This window comes from Sturnira hondurensis, unplaced genomic scaffold (genome assembly GCF_014824575.4).
Source record: "Sturnira hondurensis isolate 20B ecotype Veracruz unplaced genomic scaffold, ASM1482457v3 Scaffold0002840, whole genome shotgun sequence".
Lineage (NCBI taxonomy): Eukaryota > Metazoa > Chordata > Mammalia > Chiroptera > Phyllostomidae > Sturnira > Sturnira hondurensis.
Window position 1 is genome coordinate 30,300,557 of NW_028075471.1, and position 24,277 is coordinate 30,324,833.

Consider the following 24,277-nt stretch of genomic DNA (forward strand, 5'->3'; position numbering starts at 1 on the left):
GTAAAAGCTGGTATACTCTTCTCTGAAGAATGCATGTGTCTGTGGTTTAACCTGTGTCCCCCTGACACACCCCATTTCACTTCATTAGGTTCAAATCGTCACATGTGTGCGTCCCCTCTGGGCTGTGTGTAGTCCGTGTCCTGTGAGGGTTAGGGCACAGGCCCCCAGACAGCCTGGGGCCGGTCGTCGATTCCACCAGTTTCTGGCTGGGAGGCTCTGGGCTATTTGAGTCTGTGCTTTGGTTTCCTCCCCTGTTGAACGAGGGCAGCCAAAACACCTATGCCTTAGGATTGTTTTGAGGGGTAAATATATGTCATGGCTTTAGAATAGAACCTGGTATGTCATAAGCATCAGCGATCATTGCCATTCCTGTTGAAGAATCAAGTCTGTACAGCGCCACCTTTGGAAGGGGGACTGCAAAGTAGGAGAGTCAGGATTATGGGGGAAAGTGTTTTCTGACACTGACCTTGACTTGGAAAGAAACGGTCACTCTCACATTTATTCACTGAATCAACACGGGAGTGGAGTCACGCAGAAAACAATGCTGGTTATCAAAAACTGGCTTCGCTCTCTGTGAGGGGCCATAAGCCCAACCTCCAAAATAGGTAACTGGGATGAGAGAGCTACCTGCAGGACCACAAAATAAAGATTTGGTTTGTTCTCTTGGGAAGAAAGACCAAAGGACTTTCCAGCTCTGGCTGCGATTCTGCAGTGACGCCAAGCCAGACTCCAGGTCAGCCCCTATTTTACAGTTGTTACACCCCTCGATTGCTGAGTATCCCCTCCAGTATTCTAGTTCCCTCCAGTTCGTGATGCCTCCAAAGAAGACCTAGTGGGTCGGTGACCTGGAACCCAGTGGTGGCAACATGGTGGGCAAGGCTCAGTTTTGCTGGGGACACTAGAAATCAAATACTACTTTAACAATGCAGTTCACCCGAAATGACAACTATCATTAAAGAATTTAAAACACAAAACTTTTCATGCCTGGCCTTTTAAAAAAATCTTGTTATCAGACATAGTTTTTCCTGTCACTTTGAAGGTGATTCTACCAAATGTCTTATGGAAGGGTGTCTGTTTCTACTGGTGATTTTGGCTTTCTAACCACAATAGAAACCAGCCCCTGGATAAACCATAAAGTCATAGGTTTATGAAAAGCATTTCTGGGCTTGCAGGCAAACAAGAACAATCTTCAAAGAGTGAATTCCCTTCCCACAAAACAGAAGACAAACAGCAAGGTCAATGGGTAGACAGTACTGGTAAACGGATGATCCTGATGTCCTTGGGTACAAATGCCAATTACATCCCTGGGATTAGACTCACAGCCCTGTTGCAGGGCAGGAAAACCACCTGAGAATTCTCCGTGAAACTAGGACCCTTGGAGAAAACTAATGCTGTCCCCACTCAGTAAGTCTTAGGGCTCCCAGCAGAGGCAGATGCAAATCCTCTGAAGAAGTAGCCCTGACTTCGGTCCTCAGGGCATCCACTTTAAAAGATAAGGAAAGTGATGCATCAGGAGTGGGAACAGAAAAAGCAAATTGAGCTTCCCTAGGTTCTGAGATCATTGAAATAATCGAAAGCACTATAAAATAAATATATATGGTGACTTTGGTTTCTGGGGAGACAAAGTGGACATACTTTTCCCTATTCCTTTACTTCAGTGCAACTGAATTCCCCAAACATGCTGTGTAAAAAAACCCAGAAGACTAAAAGCTGGAGGGAAGGCAGACCTGCCAGGGGCCTCGGGACCCAAGGCACGGGCACGGCACTGCATCCCCTGGATTTTCTTTGCTTCCCCTCACTCTGACTTGTAGCTGAAGGAGCCAGCAACCCCAAAGCACCAAGGAGCACAGTCCCCAAACAACAATGAGAAAGCCTGCTCTGTCTAGCAAAAGGAGTAGGAAACATGATCTAGCAAGACAGAAAATTTTTAGAAAATAAATGCTGTACTCCAGCCAAATGACAGAGAAAAACTGTGGAACCCTTCCCCGCTCCTCTAGCTAGCAAAGATCAAGAGGAGATTTAGACTTCAGCCTCCCCGGACTGTCACTGGGCACCCTAATCCAGTCCACTGCCACCACTACCAGGGCACTACCAGAAAAGGCAGAGTAGGGGGCAACCAGCAGTCACAAGTGTCACCTCCCCCGCTCCCCATAATGACCTCTTTAACAGTGCTGGAAGTTCTAACCAGTGCAATAAGGCAAGAAAAGAAAGTGAAAGGCATATGGACTAGGAAGCAAGAGATGAAACAGTCTCTCTTTATAGATAACATGATGGTCTATGTAGAAAATCTCCAGGAATCTGCCAAAAGCATCCAGTAAGATACTGGATAGAACCAGTAAGTGAGCTCATCAGCAAGGTCACAGCACACAAGGTAAACACAGGAAAATCAGTGTAGTTCTGCATACTAGAATACACGGATGCTGAAACTGAAAACATAATAGCACTTATGACTACCTTTTTAAACTAACTTTCTTATTGAGGTGAAATTCACTTAACCTAAAGTTAACCATTAAAAACTGAACAATTCAGTGGCATTTAATACATCCAGTGTTGTGCACCGGCTCTGTCTACTTCCAACATATTTTTCATCCTCACAGAAAGCCTAGATTGTTAAGCAGTTACTCTCCTTCCTTCCTTCCCCCACTCCCTGGCAACCACCAATACACTTTCTGTCCGTACGAATTTACTATTCTGAATGTTAAACATAAAAAGGACTCATACAATATGTGGCCTTCTGTGTCTGGCTTCTTTCACCTAGCATCACACCCTTGAGGTTCACCAACATTTAGCATTGTCGTTTCCAGGCTGTGCCATATTCTGTTGTGTGAGTACACGCAGTCTGTTCATCCATCCAACCACAGGTCACGCGTGCATCTGCGGCTGGGAATGTAAGGCGGCACAGCTGCTCTGGACAGCAGTGGGGCCGTTTAAGAAACTAAATGTGCCACTGCCCCCACACCCAGGAGGCGCACTCTGGCGCATTTCTCTGAGAGGAATGAACACCTGTGTTCACATGTAGACCCCCTACATGGTTGCCTATGGCAGCTTTAGTTACAAAGGCCAAAACCTGGAAAAATGGGTTATTGAGAATGGCGTGGCACTGTGTGTGGTCATACTGTGAAACTACCTACTCACCATTAAAAAGAAAAGAACTATGTACTGACTGACAATCAGTGACCTGGATGAATCTCCAGAGAACTGGACTGCGTAAACCAAAAACAGTGCTCGAGCGTTACATACTGTGCGCTTCCATTTACAAAGCATTCTTGAAATGACAAGTTGCAGAAACGGAGAACAGCCTCGTGGTTGCTGGTGGTTCAAGAGGGGGCGGTGTGGCATGACAGGGCAGCGTGAGGGCTCTCTGTAGTGATGGAAATGCTCTGCATCCCGACTGTACTGACACCACATCCTAAATGTCATACTGCCAGATGTCACCACTGAGAGAAACTTGGTTAAGGGAACATGGCTACTTCTGCATTATTTCTTAAAGCTACATGTGAATTTATAATTATCGCAAAATAAAAAGTTAAATAAAAACAAAAATTAATGCATTTTTTAAAAGATGGAATCAGCATAGGAGACTTAAAAAATGACCAAGTAAACTGGAAATAGAACCAAAAGACTCTTTGAAAGCCAATGCATTATAGTGGAAGCTAAAAACTCAAATGGGTAGTGTTTTGCTTTCTTTCTGCTGCTGCAACAAGCTACCACAAATTGAGTGACTTACGACAAAACAAATTTATTATCTCACCGTTCTGGAGCTCCGAAGTCTAAATGGGTCTCACTGGAGCTCAAGTCACACCGTCAGCAGGTCAGCACTCCTTCTGGAGGCTCGGTGGGGGAATCTGTTTCCTCTGCTGCTCTGGCTTCTAGAAGCCACCCGCATTCCTTGGCTCATAGCCCCACTCCTCTGTCATCAAAGCCAGCAACATCCTTCTGGGGCCGCTGTTTCTGATTCACCTGATTCCTTCTTCCTCTTGTAAAAACCCTTGTGATTACATTGGGCCCACATACAAGTAATCCATGATCATCTTCCCATCTCAGAGTCAGCTGAGGAGCACCCTTCACCCCATCTGCTACCTTAATTCCCCCTTGCCATAGTCACAGGTTCCAGGCATGGGAGGTGGACCTCACAGAGGAGGTGGGGAGACTAGTCTCCCTTTCAATTATTTATGAAATGATTAATGAACAAAGGAAAAATGGAAGAAGTTGTCCAGAATGCACCCAGACAAACAGGATATGGAAAAAACCGAAAGCGTTAAAAAGACATGGAAAGTAAAATTCAGAATCCTAGAAATTCATAGAAGGGTACACTGGAGGAATTAGTATCTTCAGCACCTTAATTTTGGGGCTTGGAAGTTTGCACAAAGGGGCCCATGAATTTTGCATTTGCAAAGTTTCACTTTCTAGTTACGAAGACAGCCTGTGATGGAAATTTCATGTTCATGAGTACATGTGGTCTCGTGATTGGATGTATTTTAGTGTGAATAAGTGACAATTTTGTATAGCATCCCTATGCCTAATGCAGACATTCCCCATTTCAAACATTTAAAGCATATTTTATTAGGGAAATTTATTGCTGTTAAAAATCTCTTTACAAGCCGTCACAGCAAAATGCACAGAATGTAAAGTGTACAACTGCCAAAAACAGATTTAAGGCCAGGAAGAAAAACTCAGATTTTAAAGTGTAACTCAAAATGTATGCTCTGTTGCAAGATGTTCGATTACTCTGAGCTAGTATTCATCTGAGAGCACGTGTGGCATTTTAAACAAGAGTTTCGCTGTCCTACGGCTGGGTGGGGGGAGGGTATTGGTGGAAGAGGGCAAAGGGGGATGAACAGTAGCAGAAGGTGGCCGAAAGAGACTTGACTTTGGGTCGTGAGCGCACGATGTAGTATGAAGATGATGGGCTATGCACTTGAAACTTGTATGGTTTCATTAGCCAATGTCACCCGGTAAATTCAATTAATAAAAAATAGTTTCACTGTCATACCCAGGCGTTGCCTCCAGTTGCAGCTGCTGGGTTGGCACTCTTAGGGGGACGGGCCTGGGCTGGTGGCAGTGGCCGGCCTTGGCCCAGCTGGTGTGACAAGTTTCCAAGAGTCACCCCTGGGCGAACTCTCAGGCCTGCCCACCCTCCCCTGCACGGTGGCTTGACCGCCAATGCTCAGCAGGGAACGCCCACCCAAGGCCAACTTACTGGCCCCCCCTCGCACACCGGGGGAGTTGCCGCCCCCGCCTCGGCCACCGGGCACGCCCGGGGCCTCCCCTCGCAGCCAGAGAGAGGAGTCCAGCCACTTCCCGTTCTGGGCGGGCCGGCGGTGGCTCCCGCCCTGTTCCCCTGCTCCGCTGCGGGTGCTGCGGGCGCAGCAGGCGCAGCGGGCGCTGCGGGCTCTGCGGGCTTGGGGCTCGGGGCTCTGACCTTAGGCTCAGAGACCCGGCTGCCTGCTCTACAATCCTGGAGGCCAAGTAAGTCCCAGCACCGGGGCGGTGGGGGGGGCCCGCGGTCACGCGGGGCAGATGTGCCCCGCCCCGGCTCCGGAGTGCTGTGGAGGGGCGGTGCAGGCGGGAGGCGGCACCCCAGGTGCGTGCGGGCTGCGGAGCAGCTCTGAGAGAGCTCCCGGGGTGGGGGACGGGAGGTAGAAACTTTGGTGGCAACAGAATTGTTGGGCCCACGGGGGTCTGGCCAGGGCTTCTCAATCCTGCCTGCACCTTCGAATCACCGGGCGCTCTTAACGTCCAGATGCCCAGGCTGCACCACACACCAATGCTTCAGAGCCTCTGGGGCTGGGACCCAGCCTCCGGATTGTTGAAACATCCGGGTGATGCCAACGTTGCAGCCAGGGCAGCGGACGTCCCCTAGGGCTTCCTGCGTGGAAAAGAAGGGGAGACAGTTCCACGCAGCGTGCCCTGGGTGGGGTGTCCAAGAGAGGCTCAGCCATTCAGTCTTTCGGACATTGTGTAAAACAGAAGGAATGCCCTCTTGGCATTCCTTCTGCATTCTGGGAAATGCCTCCATAGTTGGCATTTCACATTAAGCTGGGGGCAACCTGTAAACCCGTGGCCTTGACAACTTCTGGGTTTTCTGCTTTAGGGAAGCCACAGGGCTCGTCCAGCTTGTCTCTCTTTCTGAAAGTAAATCTAAGGTTTACTATGAGCAGAGAACCATAACCTCTCCCACAGATTTTAGGAGTGCCCAGGGTGGACCCGCCTCACCCTGGGGTAGGTACTGGGGGCAGACAGCTGGAGACCGGTTTTCTCCGAATATGCAGGGCAGATAAGAAAGGTGGGTTTAAAACTAGCAACAGCTGGGAGATGGGAGTGACCTGGACTTTCAGAGAGTCTGAGAAGTAGTTTTTATTTTTGTGGACTGGAGAAATAAGGTCAGGCTCTGGAGTTCATCAAACGTGGGCCCAAGTTCAGATTCTGTCACCTGGGACCTGGGACCATGGGCACATGATTTAACCCTTCCAAGCCCGTTTCTTACCTGTGCGATGCGGGTGGACGTTGTAATTGTCCTGGGGCTTACATGGTGAAATGAGGCAATGTGTGTCTGATGCCTGGGTGGGAGGCACGTGGCAGGTGCCGTCACAGGTAGTTTTCTGACACAGTAGCAGTGATTTGTGTTTGGCAATTGTTTATTTAGTATAGCCGCAACGAGGGAAAGTGTCTGAAAACCGTCTCCCTCACAACACTTTTCTCCCATTCTCCTCCTGCCCTGCTTGGGGTGGGGATGGGGTGTGTTGGGGGGTGGGCTGTGTGGCTCCACGCTCTGCGTGCTGTGAGGTCTGGAATCTCAGGCGACTCCCCACCAAGAGGACTTAGTAATGAATCTGAAATACAGTGTTACTCCGTGTGATAGGAATACATTTCTTGATAAATGAAACTGGACCTTAATCTTGAGACATCCTCTGCCCCATTGGCACATATGTCAATCAAATGGGCTCCCAAGAGAGCTGGGTGGTCGACAGGATCTCAGACTAGACACATGGCCACACGCAGGACGCTGCTGCTGCTGGCGGCCTCCTTAGGTCACACCCTGGCTGTGGGTGTTTTCCCCTTGACTCTTGGCCTAGGGACAATGCATTCTTCTTGGATGATCTAGAGCAGTCAGGAATCTGGAGAGGGAGGGGACCGACATCCTACCATTGTCAACGCCAGCAGAGTATTTCTCCCTGGTCTCCAGTCTGTGTGTCGGTGATGATTAGTTTGATAGTAACGGCAGCACCATTAAGCCATTAGAAATATAAGCAGTGACATAATATAGGCATAAGGTCAAGTGTTCTCACAGTGTCTATGCAGTTGCTGACATTAATTAAGAGACTATCAAATTCATGTTCTTTTTAATCTAAAGAAAAGAGTTCAATATTTCTTCAAAATCCAAGACATAAACCTTTGAGGTCTGAGTTACCAGTTTTTCATTTTTGGGGGTTTTTTAAAATGATTCTCCTTTAGGAGAAGGGGATTTTAGGCAAGACAAAATTAGAAAAGCTAAAATTGTTACCTGTGCTGAATTTCTGTTGAGCAGAAGCAACGGCATTTTGCAAGTTTCTGAAAGTCCTGTTCTCTTTTCTCTCCTGGACAAAGTCAGTGGTGACTCACACCAAGAGCCTCCTTTCATCCGCCCACAGAGTCCAACCTTGTTTTCAGGAAAACTCTTTGGCCCATCGGATGCTCGCCAAGCGCCCGAGTGGTCTCTCTGACCTTGACTCTCGCACGAAGAAGCCTTGTCACTGCCATTTCCATGAACTGATGGCTTTTCCCCAGAGCCAGAAGTCTGTCACAGCGAGACTTCCTGGCTGGAGTTCTCATTCTTGTGTTTTATCTGGGACTGCCACGGACCCAACTGTGGGCAGAGATTGTGAGCCAGAGTCAGCCAAGGCAAACTTGCTGCCGCCACCACCCCCCTTCCCCAGCCATCCTTCTGGCCTCTGGAGCCACTGAGCCAGCCGGGCTGGGGGTGCTGCCCCTGCAAGTGTTGGCTCTCTGATGGGGCCGATTGCCCTAACAAGGCAATTTTGTGTTGCCCTTCATTAAAATCAATAAGGGTACCCCTAGTAACATGCCAATATGGAATTTGTCTTGCTGAATAGTCATGTTCCTGCAAAGTATAGAAAACTATAGTTTAAAGAATAATTAATAGGTCCATGTGAAGGCCCAGGTAACTGCAAAGTGAGCACCAGATTAGCACCAGGTTTGGGTTGGTTAATATTTTAGTAAAACACAAAGTCCCCCTGTGATGTCTTTGCTTCATGATGCTGCGATTCCTCGCCCTTCAGTCTCATCGCCACCACACAGGTCAGAGTGCAAAAGGTACTGTAACTGGTAGGTATTTTCAGAGCCACATGGGACCCCGAAAATATCTGGGTAAGACAGTCACGTATTGCTATGGAAAAGCCTTCTATGGTAAAAGATCTGTGAGCAGACGCTGATTTACATGAGACAATGTCTGTGTTGTTCTAACTCCCAGAAAAGAAAAGTCGAATGACTAAGAACTTCCTGTGATTTGTTTCAATCCATTTCCCAATTGTTGTCTCTGACCCCCAAACCAAACCCTCTAGAAGGAACTGGATGGAAAACTATGCTTTTATTGGGGGGATTTCATAACTCCTTACAGTTCAAGACAATGGATGGGTTCGGCCATGTCTGGACTCCATTCAACAAAGGATGCTGTTTTATATTTCATATGAACTCAGGCGCATGGATGTTTCTAGTGGAGATAAAAGACCTGTAGCGAATTCAGCACATGGACTCCACCGATACTATCAAGAGATGGCACTGGTGCAGGGGTTTCCTAAGTGGTGAGGCGTTGCCATGGATAGGACAGACCTGGCCTGGCAAATTGGAGCTTGCAGGTTCTTGGAGGAGGGCGGGGTGGGAAGCACATGAACGGTTTGCATAAGCGGGTAAGTCCCTTTGGTGAAAACAACACCATGGGTGAGACACATTAGCAGAGCCGTGCTGGGGTCAGGGAATCTGGGATGTGCCTCTCCACGAATGAACCTTTGCAACTAATTCTTGGGAATGAAGAAGGGCGGGAGCATGCCAGACCCCGGGAGCAGCATGTCCAAAGGCTCGGTTTGGGAATGAGGCGGGTGCAGAGACAGCTGAAGAAGGAACACCAGGCTCAGGGCCCGCGGAGCCTCCTGGGCTGCGCAGGATTTGGATTTTCCTGTAAAGGGAGTAGGAGGCCTTAAGGAGCACAGCCCCCTCCCCCTGCCAAATGTTTTCTGCGTTAGCAACCGACAAGAAAGAGATAATCAACGACCTTTATGCCTAATGCATAAAACAATTCTGGAGACAAAAGTGATGGTTTCCAGGTTCCACATGAAGGAGCTGAAGCACGGAGCAACGTGCAAGGTGGCAGGACCAGCGCTGGGAGGCAGTCTCCCCGAGCAAGCACCCTCTGTGTGGTTTTCTGGGGCAGGTGTGAGTCACAGAGTGTGGGTCTCCTGGGTGCCAGTGTCTGTCAACAGGAGCCCGAATGGGGGGATGGATGCAGATGGATCCCTGTCCTCCTGGCTCCTTGGAAACAGGAAGGAAAGGCCCCACAGAGCGGAGGTTGTCAGCATCCGCAGGTACAAAATGCTGTGGACCCTCCGGCCAAGGGAAGGGGTGTCAGACAGTTTTCATGCTAGTCTGTTCTCCCTCTGGCTCTAACTCTGAAGTCCCAAGAGAGCTGATTTCCTTGCCCTGTTCATTTACTGGGGAATTTGCATACCGTTAAAAGGCACAGTTAGAAAAAAAAGTCTTCTTTATTTGCAGTTTTCAGGTCACAGAAAAAGCCTCCAAGCCGTGAGGGGCTGAGAATGCACCATGCATACTAGCTGGTTTTGGGGTGTCCACACTACCCGCTTCCTCTTCCTTCGTGGGAGGTTATGAGAGGCCACGGTGGGTCAATGCATCTTGGCCAGCTGAGTGGGCCTGCTCCTAAGACAGCGCCCCACGGGGTGGTACAGGCCCCGGGGAACTTGCTGCCTCAGGAGAACATGCACCTTCTTATTCTTTCAGTGGCACCCAGGAGTCACCCTGACACGTTCCAGGCATCTTCTAGCCAAGCCCAAGCTCAAGGGTTGAGCTGTGTCCCAGGCAGTTGCTGACTCTGGATACCCATTCAAGTGGGATGAATAAAAGTCTCAGGCTAAGTGTTTTGGCTGTCAATCGGCAGAGTGTTTATTTCCGCCAGGCCAAGTTCAACACGAGCCTCCAAGGGAACTAACATGTTTTGTTCTTGTGGAGCGCCTTTCATCGGAGAAATCCCAGACACTTTCTGTGTCGGCCCTGAACGCCATCTCTGGAAGCCCTCTGGCTTCTGGACCTGTCGCTGTGTAGCACTTTCTTCCGCACAAGCACTCAGTCCCACTCCCAGACTTCCAGGTCAGGGTTTCTGATTCAAGGCCCTGTTTCTTTCTTTACTAAGGTGGTTGTACCACTGGCCCCTCAGAGATGACTACTAAGCAGGGTGTTTTCAGAACTTGGATTTTCAAAGCCTGGATAACACCAGGAAAATGACAGTCAACCAGTATATTTCAACCCCTGTGTGGGGACTCTGTCACAAAGCAGTAGATGACTGCACCAGGATAATGCTCTGGAAATTGAGAGCTGGGCTCTGGTTAAACTTGTTAAGGCAGCAGCTGATAGAATAAATGCCTTAGCGCAGTAAAAGACACGGGGGCCTGCAGATCAGAATTTATCCACCAGTAAACTCGGCAAGTGACATTCCCTAAGTGAGCCTGTGAACTCTGGAAATCCACGTGTTCCTTCCCCTGCACTGGACAGGCACCTGGTGTGCGCTGTGCACTTTGCCAGGGTCACACGGTTGCCTGTTTTTTACCCAGCGTCCTCTTATGTGCTGGAGACCCAGTGACCAAGCTGATGGGCCTGTCCCTCATAGTCAAATGCTGGGACTTGACGATGGACCAGACAGAAGTCCTGGCCTAGACCTCTGTCTCCTTGATCCTGATAAATGCTTGCAATGTGACCTGTGCTGTTCTAAGCGCCGCATTGTCCTAATGCATGAATCGTCACAGTGATCTGTGAGGTGGGTGCTATTACGATCTGCCCTTGCAAAGAAGGGGGGTGTTATTTGTCCAAATCACACAGCCAGTGATTAGAGCCAGGCCGCCTGGGTGTAGAGTCTTTGTCTTTCACTGCCACCGTCCACCAGTGTGAAGCAGAATTTAGGAAAGAAAGTAGCACATCCTCTGACAAGGGTGGGGATAAAGAACCAGGGAGTTTTAAGTGGGAGGGAGAGTGGCGAGGGGAGGAGCAGGGTGGGGTGGAGTCCCTGCCCTTTCCCCATTCTGATGGGTGTCAGCCCTGGGGGGGGGAGGGGGATGAGGTGACCCTCCAGGCTGCTGAGGGAGCTGCTCTAACCAGAAGTGAGCAAAGGAAGCACTTGTCTCAGAGCTGGAGACCTGGGTTCTACTCGTGATGGATTCTGTCCTTCCCGGGGCCTCGGCTTCCTTGTTTCTAAAACGGGAGCATTTGACAGCATTCTGTCCTATTCCAGAAGTCCTTGGTTTCAGCCCATGAGGGAGGGGCTGGCTCTGCACGCACTCCACAGGGTTTCTCAGCTGGAAGAAATAGGTGCTTGGCTGTTCTGAGAGACAAGGAGCCAGATGCACCTGACTTCCTCTTGGGGGCCCAGGCAGCTGCGGAAGGATGTCTGTGCCTCACCACTGTCCACCAGCAGTGCGCCCATCAGCTCTCTCTGCCTTCCGTTCTTTGTAGTCAGGGTGGCAGTGTCTGTGTGGAGTTCAGACTATATGCTGCTTTGACAAGAGAGAAAAGGAGCTAGAGAGCAGGAGGGAGAGAGCAAAAGAGAGAGGCGGAGGGATCTGCTTTGTAATTCCGAGGAATTAAGTGCTTTCCGATTAAAGTGAATGAGTGTTAATGGGGCTTAACAGCTTCAAATAATAATTGTAGTCTTGTCCATCTGCTAAATTTTCTCCAGAGGCAGCCATTAGTTTTCCAGTATGGCAGAGGCAGACAGGACTGGGCTTATTTTCCAGGAAAACAAAATAAGAAAAAGGAATAGACCAGAAAAAAAATCTCACAAAAGACAAAACCAACCATGAGAGACAGGGTTCTATGCAGACCGAATGAAGCACGGTGGCAGCTTGCGTTGATTTGGTTTCTGAAGTCTGGGAACGTAATGGAGCTAACGTTGTGATGGATTGTGCAGCCGGGGAGGGAGGACCCACTCTGAGCCGTGGCGCTGTGTGTGTTCGCTGTGCAGCTCTGTCCTGGCATAGGCGCGTGCTCAATGTCCACTTGTTCTTCGATTGTCTTTGGGCTGCAGTAGTCCACCCACCTTGCTGTTGGGCAGCTCGAGAGTGGTAAAGCCAGGCTGCTCAGATCATCACTTGGCCCTTGAATTTCCAAGTGATTCATGTCAACAAATGTGGTATAACTATCTCCTTCACAGGAAAGGTCTGAAGAGGCTGTGGATCTTATTTGCCAAAATGAGCCTTATTCAAGAGAGCGGTAGTTTCCTCGAGGAAAGGTGGGTATGACCCTTGACATTCAGGGACGTGTTCACTGGATGCCTGGCTTTACCATAGGGCTGGCGAGGTCTCCTCTCATTGGCCTTTTGCCATCTGGTTGTAGCACCTGGGACTGCAACAAGCCATGTGGCCACCTTAGTACAAATCAAGAGTATGTATAGCTTCATGTTTCAACCTTTTTTTAAATGTAGATTACTTCTTACATCAATTTTCTTAAGTAGTTAACTTCTAAGCTTGAGGTAGACAGGAAACAATGCTTTATGTTAACTTTTAATTCTACCAATAAAGTTAGTTTTATGGTATCTGAAGAATGGTAGGGGTTCTTTACCATGAGTGGTCCTTTAATGTCGTGGGTTCTGTCCCACAGAAACTGTCCAAGGAAGGGAGAGAGCTGTGGCACATATTCTGGGCGACACTCTTCAAGTTCCATCTCCGACCGGCTGTCTGGAAACTGGGCCTTCATTTCCTAATGTGCTCGATGTTCTTCTTGTGCAAAATTGTGGTGTCCGCCAGGCTGGGCTAGGTTGTGCCCCAGCAACAGATAATCCCAAACTCTCAGTAGCCCACAGAGCAAAGACACATTTCTCACTCTGTATGTACATCCCAGGTTAGCAGGGGGCAGTCTTCATTGGTGTTATTGGTGTGCCCTGGGGTGGGGGGGGGTGGAGCTGCCACCACCTCACTGGAGCTGCATGTTGCTAAACTATGCACTGATGTCAAAAGCTTCCTGCCCAGGGTCACTCATTCCCCTTCTGCTCACATTTCGTGAGTCAAAGCCGGTAATTTCAAAGGGGTAGAGAAAGGTGATCCACCTGGTGCTTAGAAGGAAAATCCCAACCACCTCATGTGGTCATCCTTTGCTCACTGTGGTGTCTTTCAAGGAAGGGGTAGGAAAGTCCATGGAAACCGTCTGTGGTCAATGGAGTCACACCGCATAGACTCCTCCTTTCTGTATGTACAGAATCATTGACCTTTTCCCGAGGCCTCTGAGGTTGCAGAGAGCAGCAGCATGTTGGGGAACCGCATTCTGAGAAGAGAGCAGAACTTGGGGAAAGGCAGGGTCAGGACAGGAGCAGAGGCTTCCAGCCCTGGGCCAGAGTCCATGGAGCTGGCAGAGGCCTCAGGTCTGTTTCTGTCGGTTCCAGCTGATAGGCAGGAAAGGTCGGCGTGGAGATGCTTGTAGAATGGCCCAACTGATAGAGCCCACTGTTGAACAAACTCTGGGGTTGTGATTCCAGGTCAGCATCTACTGCATCGGTACAGACTGTTTTGAGGAGCAGGACTCATCTGTTAGGAATCTTATCTGCTGGGATTGCAACACCGGTTTGCAGAAAGCTGTATCAGTTATTGTGAAATATACAAATATATTATAAAAGAGTGAGTGATGATTCCCAACGATTGGGCATCTGAGAAAAGAGTGACATCGAGAGGCCAATGTGGGTGGCAGGAAATGGTTTTCTTGAGGTCTTCCCCCTCTTTACCCCCAACAGTTTGGATAGAGGCCAAATTCTGTCTGCGCCTCCTGGGAGGGGACAGTCACACTGCTGGCGGGGTGACCTCTACGCTCAGGCTCTGCTGGGCGGTTTGGCACAGAATGGAGCTGCTGCTGAATGCGCGTGTTTGCTAGCGTCCTTCTGGGAACGGGGCGCGCTGCAGTGTCTCTGTCCATGGGGTTGGTGTAAGGACACACGGGACAAGGGTTGGCATGCCTGGGTGACCGTGGAGACTCTGCCCCTCAGCAGGAGGCAGCCTTGTGCACCACTCATGTGTTCATGGGTTGTGGGGACTCTCTGGATGTCTCAGATTCAAAGTCCCTCGGGGACAGGGGCTCTGCCCACTTCTCCCCTCCTCTACAAAGGGCTCCGGCGGTGGGGGGGGGGGGAGTGCCGAGGAAATCTTCGGGATGTGTGGACACCCTGGCCCTCTCCGCCCATTTCTCCTGCCCCATGCTCACCACACTCTCTGCCCTGCCTGGCTGTAAACCCTCTGAGGGCAGGGAGCTACTTAACCTCAATGTGCCTCAGTTTCCTGCTTTGGAAATCTATAGTGCCAGTGACCTCTGCTTCCTACCATTCAGTCCTAAGGATTCAGCGATTAAAGATGAAATGAGGTGATCATTATCAAGTATTCTCTGTAGGCCATCCCTGGTCTAGACACTTGGAGGATGTTAACTTAGTCCTTACAGTAACACTGGCCAGTGGGGGTTCTCATTTTGAGGAAACTGAGGCACCGAGAATGGTTACCTTGCTAATGAGCCCAGCTGGCCCCAGAGACCACCTCTACCCCGGGTTACCCTGCCTCTCACAGCAAAGGGACAGATTTGACCCATGCAGGGCCTCGAGTAAAGCGCTTACCCAGGGCTCTCTCTGATCATTCCATGCCTGCTGGAATCCCCAGGCGACACGAGGTTGATGCTGGATCACAGGAGAAGGATGCGTGAGACGGCTGCATTCTGGCGCCTTTCCCGCACCCCCGGCCGGGGCCTGGCACAGGGAGGTGCTAGCATTCAGCGTCATCTTTGTTCCTCTGCTTGGCACAGGGAATGTCTCAGACTCAGGGCTTTAGGAGAGCAAAGAGTGATGGGTGGGCCTTAGTATTCTTTATAAAGTAAAAACCAGGTGAGCAAAACATCTGTCAGAAACCAGCCTGTGCAGCTGAAAAGAGAAACATGAAATAATGGTGAAGGTGCAGAAACATAGGTGCCCTTGACCCTGAACAACATGGGTTTAACTTTGCTGGTCCACTTATGCATGGATTCTTTTCAATAAACATTGTAAATGTATTTTCTCTTCCTTATGATTTTCTTTTTAGAAAAAGACTTTATTTGTTAATTTTTTTGAGATTGGGGAAGGGAAGGAGAAAAAGAAGAGAAATACCGATGTGCAAGCAAAACAATAATCAGTTGCCTCTCACACACCCCCAGGTGGGAAGCTGGCCCACAGCCCAGGCCTGAGTCCTGATCGGGGATCAAACTGGCGACCTTTCAGTCTACACATGACGCCCAAGCCACTGAGCCACCCCGGTCAGGGCCTCACAGTTTTCTTTTTTCTAATTAACTTTGTAAGAGTAGAGTATATAATACATACACAAAATATGTGTCCATCGACTCTGTTATTGGAAAGGCTCCCAGCCAACAATGGGCTACTAGTAGTTAAGTTTTGGGGGGTTGACCAGTTATACATGGACTTTTGACTGCACGGGGTTTCGTTCCCCCAACTCCCTGAGTTGCTCAAGACCAACGATAGTGTGATACAGAACACGTGAAAAATCAGTGTGGGCACCGCTGCCCGTAGGGGAAAGCAGAGAGGAATACTCTGAAATCTTCGTAGTGGGTGGTAGGTGACTTTTTTTTATCTCCCAAATTTTCCACAGTGAGCAGGTATTGCTTGTACACTTGGGCAAAGTTGTTTAAGCACAGAAGGGAGCATCTCTGGGGATGGGGAACGTCTTTCTAATTTATTTTTAATTTTAGCTTCTCAGTTACAAAGAATGTACATTTCCTTTCAGGGCCCCCTGGGGTAGTGGAAGGGGAGGAAAGAAGCAGTCTGGGGTGAATCCCTCTAGACAGTGGGAGGGGGGATGTGTGTGTACGTGTTCTCTGGGGTAGAAGCAGGCATGGAAGCCACCCTCTGCCCATGTGTCCTGGTTGCTCTCCTGAGGTGGGACTCCCTCATAAGTGAATCCTTTCTCCCAGGTGCCCCAGTGACCACACTGTGTGCATTCTGACAACAGGTCAGCCACAGTGCCCCTCTAAGCCTCTCCCCTACCTTCCCCAGACTTTCAGCAGACAATGACCTCTTTCCATTCTGGGGTGCCAAGTTCCCCTCATTCAGAAGCCTTTGCTTTCTTTCCTCCATTATCATTACCTTCTGTCATTCTGTTTGCTTGGCATTTGGTGGTTTGGTAGGGTTCTGTCAGTCACTGTCTCTCTGTCTGTAAGCCCCCAGAGGGATTTATTCACTGTATGTCCTGTAAGTTGCACAAATGCATGCTGACTGAAAAAGAATTATGAATGTCAACCATAAGTCTTCTGTTCTTACTTTCTGGTGTTTCAGCAGCCTCATTGCCCATCGGGCACTAGGACTGCCTTGAAGTAGCCCTGTCCAGGCAGGTGGGGCTGCCTGCTACTCCAGCCCTCCCAGTTCTCCTAAGGCCAATTTCATTCATTCATTCACCATTCATTACAATCTTTTCTTGGATTTTGCAGATGCCAGAAAGACATTGGACACTGAAGACTGAAGGGGAGAAGGTTGTTTTAAAATATTCTGACTTACTTCAAAGAACAATGCCAGAAACTTAAAAAGGTATTGTTAACTGCTAATTTAAATTTCACATTCTCAACTGGTATTCCTTCTAGAAACCAATTTTCTAAAGCTATGGCTCTTAAAAGGGGTCATAGAATTGACCACAATCGAAAAGGCTGAATTGGTATATAATAGATAAGCACTTTTCTTAGTGGACTAGTAACTAATCAATCATGTCATCTCCTAAAAAGTTTGTCTACCTCTGGTCACTGACATTTGCAAAGGAACCTGTTAGCAGAAGCAATTAAATGAGGATTTTTTTCTTTACCACGTCAGATCACTGTCTTCAGCAAGACTCCCGCTTGCTCTGAACAGACATATTCCAGGACCGAAGACCTTTCCCAAGGTCTTTGCCTTCGTACAGGGGCTGTGCTGAGAGGCAGGGGCCCTGGACCCTGGTTGTCCTCTCACATTGCCAGGAAGACACATTCAGCCAAAGATGAGTTTGGGACAAGTAGCCACTTGCTCCTTTGACCATGGAGAAGCAGGGCCACAGTGAGATGGAAATAATCCCCTCAGAGTCTCTTCACTCCTACATTAAGTTGTTGAAAAGCAACCGTGAACTTCTGGTCACTCACATCCGCAACACGCAGTGTCTGCTGGACAACCTGCTGCACAATGACTACTTCTCGGCCGAAGACGCAGAGATCGTGGGCGCCTGCCCCACACAGCCTGACAAGGTGCGGTGGGAGGGATTGGCCTGGCCAGAGGCGGGGCTTGGTAGGTGGAGGGGCTTCTCTCGGTGGACCTGAGTGAAGAGCTTTGGGAATATTGCCCACTGGGCAGAATTTCCCAGTGCGGCCATTTCTAGAACAGAGAGGCTGGAGTTATGGGCTTATTGCACAAAGATGGGTCATACCTCTGTGCTCGTGGGAATAGCAGATTCATACATCTCTCCTGCCTGTGAGCATTGGTTCCCAGCAACCGATTTATAAAGTCACTTTAAATTAGCAGGAGGGAAAAAGAAAATGAGCATAAACCATGAGCAGTGACGTCCACCCTGGGTTTTTACTTTAGAGGCTGGGCCGCTGCTCACTGCTGGTAAGACTGGGTGTGGCCCTCTGGCTCGGGATGATGGCATCCGAAGCCAGGTCCACAATAAAGAGTTCTCCCCACTCCACTGTGGGAAGTCTCGGCAGCCCTGGGTGTCACACTAGCTTTGTGTCATCTGAAAAATAAAATGGGCAAGACCCAATTCTCCTTCCTACTCGGAAGAGACCAGAGGGTGTTGGTAAAGTACAATAGCCTACTCTGGTCATTGTTCTCTCCTGCATGTTAAAGAACACAAAAAGCCTCTTGAAAGGTCTACCTTACATAGGGGTCTGTTGTCCCCTGCTGTGTGACCCAGTGCCCACCTCATTTGCCTCTGGGGTGGCTCTCTCCCCTCGGCCCTCACTCCTGGAGAGCAATAGTGTTTGTTTCAGAGAGAAAAGGAGACAGAAAATTTCAGAGGTGGGCGTGGCCTGGTTGGGAGTCTGACCTCACTTTCAGGCTCATGGAGGCCTCCTGGCCTCTTAGAGCTGCGTGGTTCCCGCATTTTGCCTTGTGTGATGTACACTCACAGTTTCTGCGTGAGTTATACACAGGACTATTCTACCCATTATACCCATGTATAATGTGCATCCTTATTTTTCCCTCAAAAATTTGGGCAAAAAGTACACAGTACACATGGCAAAACACAGTATTTTTAGCTAACGTGGCCCATTCCACAGATTCTAGGTCTTTGACACAGAGCATCTCACTTTGGCTGGGGAACCATCTAGGCTGTAGTAAGAGCATGGGGCCCGGCTATGAGGGCCTTTTTCAGGAGAGGACATCCCAAGCACCAGGCTCCCGCCCTCATGCTTGTGCCATTACCAGGTCCGCAAAATTCTGGACCTGGTGCAGAGCAAGGGTGAGGAGGTGTCCGAGTTCCTCCTGCACGTGCTCCAGCAGCTTACAGATGCGTACGTGGACCTCAGGCCGTGGCTGGCGGAGATCAGCTTCTCCCCTTCCGGGATCATTCAGAGCAAAACCGTTGTCAACACCGACCCAGGTACGAGTCAGCCCCGGGGGACAGCAGATGGCAGGCGGACAAGGCCCTGGGTTTGGCAATGCTATAGAGGGTGCACTCAAGAGGTCATGCAAGCTGGCCCACCATGGGCTCAGGTGCTGGGTTCCTTTTAGAAAAGGAGAGCCGGTCCCTGTCATCCATGGTAACCCAGGGGACTGTCACTGAAATGACCACATGCAGCTGGTCTGCTTGATGGAGGAGCTCACGGGAGTGTGGGAATCACCTCTGTTCTGACCTCCTACTTCCCATTCTGATGTGGGTAGACATTCTCATGGTTGCACAAATTCAAGGTTGCATCTCCCCCCTTTTAAAAATCTTTCCAGATTTGATTCTAGACAAAGTATTCTTCTCTCACCCCTGACTGCCAGTCCCTATTTCCAAAGTGCCATGGCACCCCATTAGTTACCTGAGTAATTCGACAAGTGTTAATGAGCCGAGGCACCTTGCAGGATGCCAGGATCCAGTTGGACCCAGATATGGTTCCTGCCCTCAGAGAGGTGACAGTAAATCATCACTCAAATGTATCACAGGCCCGGGGTGGGGGGGTCTTCTTCCTGTGCTCGCACCCTCTCCACTTTGAGACAGTTGCTGGCAACATACCAGCACCAAAGCCCTACTCTCTGGTTTTTAAAGAATCCAGTCTGACCTTGAAAACAAAAACAAAGGACAATGGCCCAGAAGGTGTGTGTTTAGGGCCAACCAGGCCAACCGGCAGGGTCAGGGCCAAGTTCCCCGACTGCCGGTGCTAGCGCCCCACCCTCACTGTTCGTCCCCCCTTCCTCGAGGTCCTCCCCCAGGAAGAAGGGAAATATTCCCACGATGAACAGTTCTTTCAAAATACTCTCCATGGGTTCCGTTAGCCAGCTACTTTGGTAACTTTTAAAGTATGATTCATTTTACAAGAAGCTAGATGTGAAAGGCTGCATATAACATAATTCCATTTCTACAAAATGACCAGAAAAGGCAAGTTTCTAGAGGTAGGAAGCTGAGGGGCTTAGTTAGTTGCCTCAGACCAGGGGTAGGGACTGACACTGGCTGCAAATGGACTCCTGCGGGCCATGCTCTAGAACTGGAGTATAGTGACGTTTGCGTGACTTTGTAAAGTCACTGAAAATCAGTGACTAGTACACAAAAGCTACTGTAAAATGGGTGAATTTCATGATACGTAAATTATGTCTTAGTAAAAACTGCATAAAAGTATAATTCACTCAGCAAATTTTAAGCTGACCATCCAGTTGGATAGATGGGAAGGCTGGCAGATACACCGGGAAATGTGCATGTGTGCCTCCGGTTTGTTAACTGGATGATAATGACAGCCCAACACCCATTTTAAAGGAATGTATGGAATGCCTGTTTGTCTGGGGCAAGGCCATCTTCCTTCTGGCGTGAGCCCCATTCATAGCCCTGGTTTGCTGAGAGCGTGGGGTGGAGCCCACATGAGTGCCCCACTGCATCTGCTCCCTTGCAGGCAGGCTCAGGGCTCACCCTGGGGCACGTGCTGAGCCTCGGCGACACCCTGTCTCAGCTTGGGAGCCGGGCTGGTGTGCCCTTCGTAGTCTAAGGGGGCCCTTCTTCTTGTTTGCTCACTGGTGGTGATTTAGATGAGGCTCCTTTGCAATCCAGTTGAACATCCCATGTTGTATTTTATCACCAAAAATGTTTGCATTTGGTTTTGTAAGACTGTGAGTTGTTTCCAGAGTGGGGTAATATGTTATAGAAAGGTCAGGGCAGTGCAGCCTCAATGGGTTTCAGTGGGGACGGGCTCCAGCTAGTCGAGCAGGGCCCTGAGGCAGGGGAGGGGGGCACTGCAGGGCCAGTGGGCCTGGCCTTGGAGTGAGAGAGAGCTTCAGTTTCTAGCTGGAGTTCAATGACAACTTGTGCAGAGCAGAAGGGAGCCTATCTCAGACATTATTCCAGTTGAAGTCCATCACCCTCTCGCTGGCCAAATCTGAGGTCAGGCAGAGGTGCCAAGGCCCGAGGACCAGCAGATCCTGCAGTTCCGGCTCTTTGAGGGTCCTTGGGGCCTGCCTTGGAGTCATCCTTAGCCTTGGCCTCAGGGTCCAGGCTGTGGGTCTATCTGTGTGCTTGTTTCTCCTCCTGAGGCTTCCCTGGTTGATGCTCTTTGCCTCCATCTCTTTCTCTGCCTCCATCTCTCTTGGGGTCCCTCATCTCCTGTGATGCCTGTGCCCCACCCACCTCACTCTCCTGACAGTGAGTAGGTACACCCAGAAGCTGCGACACCAGCTGGGCCGAGACTCCAAGTTCATCCTGTGCTACTCACAGAAGGAGGAGGTGCTGCTGGAGGAGACGTACACAGACACCATCATGGAGCTCATCAACTTCAGCAACGAGAGCCTGGGCAGCCTGAGCAGCCTGGCCTGCCTCCTGGACCACTCCACGGGCGTCCTTAATGAGCAGGGGGAGACCATCTTCATCCTTGGCGATGCCGGCGTGGGCAAGTCCATGCTGCTGCAGCGGCTGCAGAGCCTCTGGGCTACCGGCCAGCTAGACGTGGGGCTCAAGTTCTTCTTCCACTTCCGTTGCCGCATGTTCAGCTGCTTTAAGGACAGCGACACGCTGAGCCTGCAGGACCTGCTCTTCAAGCATTACTGCTACCCGGAGCAGGACCCCGAGGAGATATTCACCTTCCTGCTGCGCTTCCCCCACACCGCCCTCTTCACCTTCGATGGCCTGGATGAGCTCCACTCAGACTTTGACCTGAGCCACGTGCCTGACACCTCATCGCCCTGGGAGCTTGCCCACCCCCTGGTCCTGCTGGCCAACCTGCTCAGCGGGATGCTACTCAGGGGGGCCATCAAGCTGCTCACGGCCCGCACAGGCATCGAGATCCCACGGCAGCTCCTTCGGAAAAAGGTGCTTCTTCGGGGCTTCTCCCCCAGCCACCTGCGGGCCTATACCAGGAAGATGTTCCCCGACCGGGCCATGCAGGACCGCCTGCTGGACCAGCTGGAGGCCAACCCCAACCTCTGCAGCCTGTGCGCCGTGCCCCTCTTCTGCTGGATCATCTTCCGCTGCTTCCAGCATTTTCACAGCGCCTCCGACAGCTCCCTGCAACTGCCCGATGGCACCGTGACCCTGACCGATGTCTTCCTGCTGGTCACTGAGGTCCACCTGAACAGGGTGCAGCCCACTAGCCTGGTGCAGCGGAACACGCGCAGCCAGACAGAGACCTTCCGCACCAGCCTGGGCACCCTGCACTCGCTGGGGCGAGTGGCCCACCAGGGCATGGAGAAAAACCTCTTTGTCTTCAGCCAGGAGGAGGTACAGGCCTCTGAGCTGCAGGAGGCTGACCTGAAGCTGGGCTTCTTGCGGGCTATGCCCGAGCTAGGCCTTGGCGAGGACCAGCAGTCCTATGAGTTTTTCCACACCACCCTCCAGGCCTTCTTTACTGCCTTCTTCCTTGTGGTGGACGACAAGGTGGGCACTCATGAGCTGCTCAGGTTCTTCCAGGAGTGGGTGCCCCCTGGGAAGGCAGCAGCTGTGTCCTGTTCTCCCCTCTCCTTCCCTTTCCAGTGCCTGGGGGACAGTGACTTTGGGGGGGAAGACCCCTTCAAGAACAAGGATCATTTTCAGTTCACCAACCTCTTCTTGTGTGGGCTGTTGTCCAAAGCCAAAAAGAAACTCCTGCAACATGTGGTGCCAGCTGCAGCCCTTAGAAGAAAGCGCAAGGCCTTGTGGGCACACCTGTTTGCTAGCCTGCGGTCCCACCTGAAGAACCTGCCCCGTGTTCGGTGTGAGGGCTTCAACCAGGTACAGGCCATGCCCACCTTCATCTGGATGCTGCGCTGCATCTACGAGACGCAGAGCGAGAAGGTAGGGCAGCTGGCAGCCAGGAGCATCTGCGCCAACTACCTCAAGCTGACCTACTGCAATGCCTACTCGGCCGACTGCAGCGCCCTCTCCTTCGTCCTGCACCACTTGCGCAAGCGGCTCGCCCTCGACCTGGACAACAACAATCTCAATGACTACGGTGTGAGGGAACTGCAGCCCTGCTTCAGCTGCCTCACCATCATCAGGTGAGGCTGCCAGGCACGGGGAGCACTGGCGGGCCGAGGTGGGCCAGGCTGGGGGACGCCAGGACTGGCGATGTGGAGAGGGATCTTCTGGACTTCCCCGGGAGTCCCAACCACTGGTCTCGGAACATGCGCACTGTCTCCATCTCAGGGTGGCAGGAAGCAAGGAGCAAAGCTTCCAAGTCAGGCAGACATGCTGCAGCCCCAGCTGAGTGTCCTTGAACGAGTGCTTCACCTCTCTGAGCCTCAGTGTCCTCATCTGGAAAAAGGAAACGCTTGTATCCTAGTCATGAGGGTGCAGCTGACCCTTGAACAAGGCAGGGGCTGGGCATGCTGAACCCTCTGTAGGCAAAAGCCACATATAACTTTCGACCTTCCAAACACTTAACTACAAATGGCCTACTGTTGCCCGAAAGCCTTACTGAGAACATAAACACTTGATCAATAATATAAGGCATGGGCAAAAGTAGGTTTACAGTTGTCAGTATGCGAAACAGAGTGTATCATCATATTATCATTTATTAATTATTGTATTGTTTTCCATATGAACCACTGCAAACCTACTTTTCCCCACTCCTGTACATATTTGTATGTTACATGTATCCTATACTGTATTCTTACAATAAAATAAGCTAGAGAAAAGAAAATGTCATTAAGAAAATCATAAGGAAGAGAAAATACGTGCTATTTTATGTGTTCATGACATAGCTCACTTTCTCTTAATTTTTTTCAATTTTTTAGGCTATATGTTTTGTCTGTTTTCTCAAATTTTTGCAAATCTTCAAGAAAGTTTTCAATGTATTTATTGAAAACATCCACGTGTCCGTGGCTTGCATGGCTCAAAGCCATGTTGTTCAGGGTCAATGGCAGTGACAATCAGCACTTACTGAGAAAGGCTGAAGTCATTACAAATACTCTAATGTAATCCTCTTAACACACCCCAATAAATTCAATAAAAGTTAAAAATTAATAAAATAAGTATGCTTAATTTAAAAAGTTCTGTAAGGTAGATACAGTTATTGTCTTTATTTGGGCAAATGAGGAAACAGAGGCAGAGAGGTGATACATTGCTCAAGGCCACCCAGCTGGGCCAGGGTGGAGCCAGAATCAAAAAGAACTTACCTTTTACGATTTACGCAAGGGTCAGAGTTAGCTCCTGTTTGCAGAAAAAGTGGACTCTGTGCGAATTGGCATTTGTCGCTTGCTGTGATCAAAGCTGAGCTGCCAAGGATCTCAGTAAAAAACGCTGCCTCTTGATTAGTTTCCTGTTGGTTGCTCTAGAGAAAAGGGAGGCCAGCCTGCTTTCTTCTATTAGCATTGCTGTATACACCTGTACATCTCTCCACGGGGTTTAGTTCTCCATTAGTTGGCTCATGC

At 50.0% G+C, this 24,277-nt stretch overlaps 1 protein-coding gene across 4 annotated transcripts in view; it reads left to right on the plus strand.

The window, feature by feature from the left end:
• The first annotated feature begins 5,293 nt into the window (after positions 1 to 5,293).
• NOD1 (nucleotide binding oligomerization domain containing 1) overlaps positions 5,294 to 24,277 on the plus strand; it is a 35,057-nt gene continuing 16,073 nt past the window's right edge. For 2 of the 4 annotated variants that reach the window (XM_037041211.1, XM_037041215.1), the window contains exons 1-5: positions 5,294 to 5,469; positions 16,717 to 16,813; positions 17,090 to 17,493; positions 18,674 to 18,848; positions 21,079 to 22,903. In XM_037041211.1, the coding sequence (XP_036897106.1) occupies positions 17,290 to 17,493; positions 18,674 to 18,848; positions 21,079 to 22,903 (2,204 nt within the window). In that variant the 5' untranslated portion in view covers positions 5,294 to 5,469; positions 16,717 to 16,813; positions 17,090 to 17,289. Of the gene's footprint in view, positions 5,470 to 12,430; positions 12,509 to 16,716; positions 16,814 to 17,089; positions 17,494 to 18,673; positions 18,849 to 21,078; positions 22,904 to 24,277 lie in introns of all 4 variants that reach the window. The other 2 variants (XM_037041213.1, XM_037041214.1) reach the window with 2 other exon arrangements.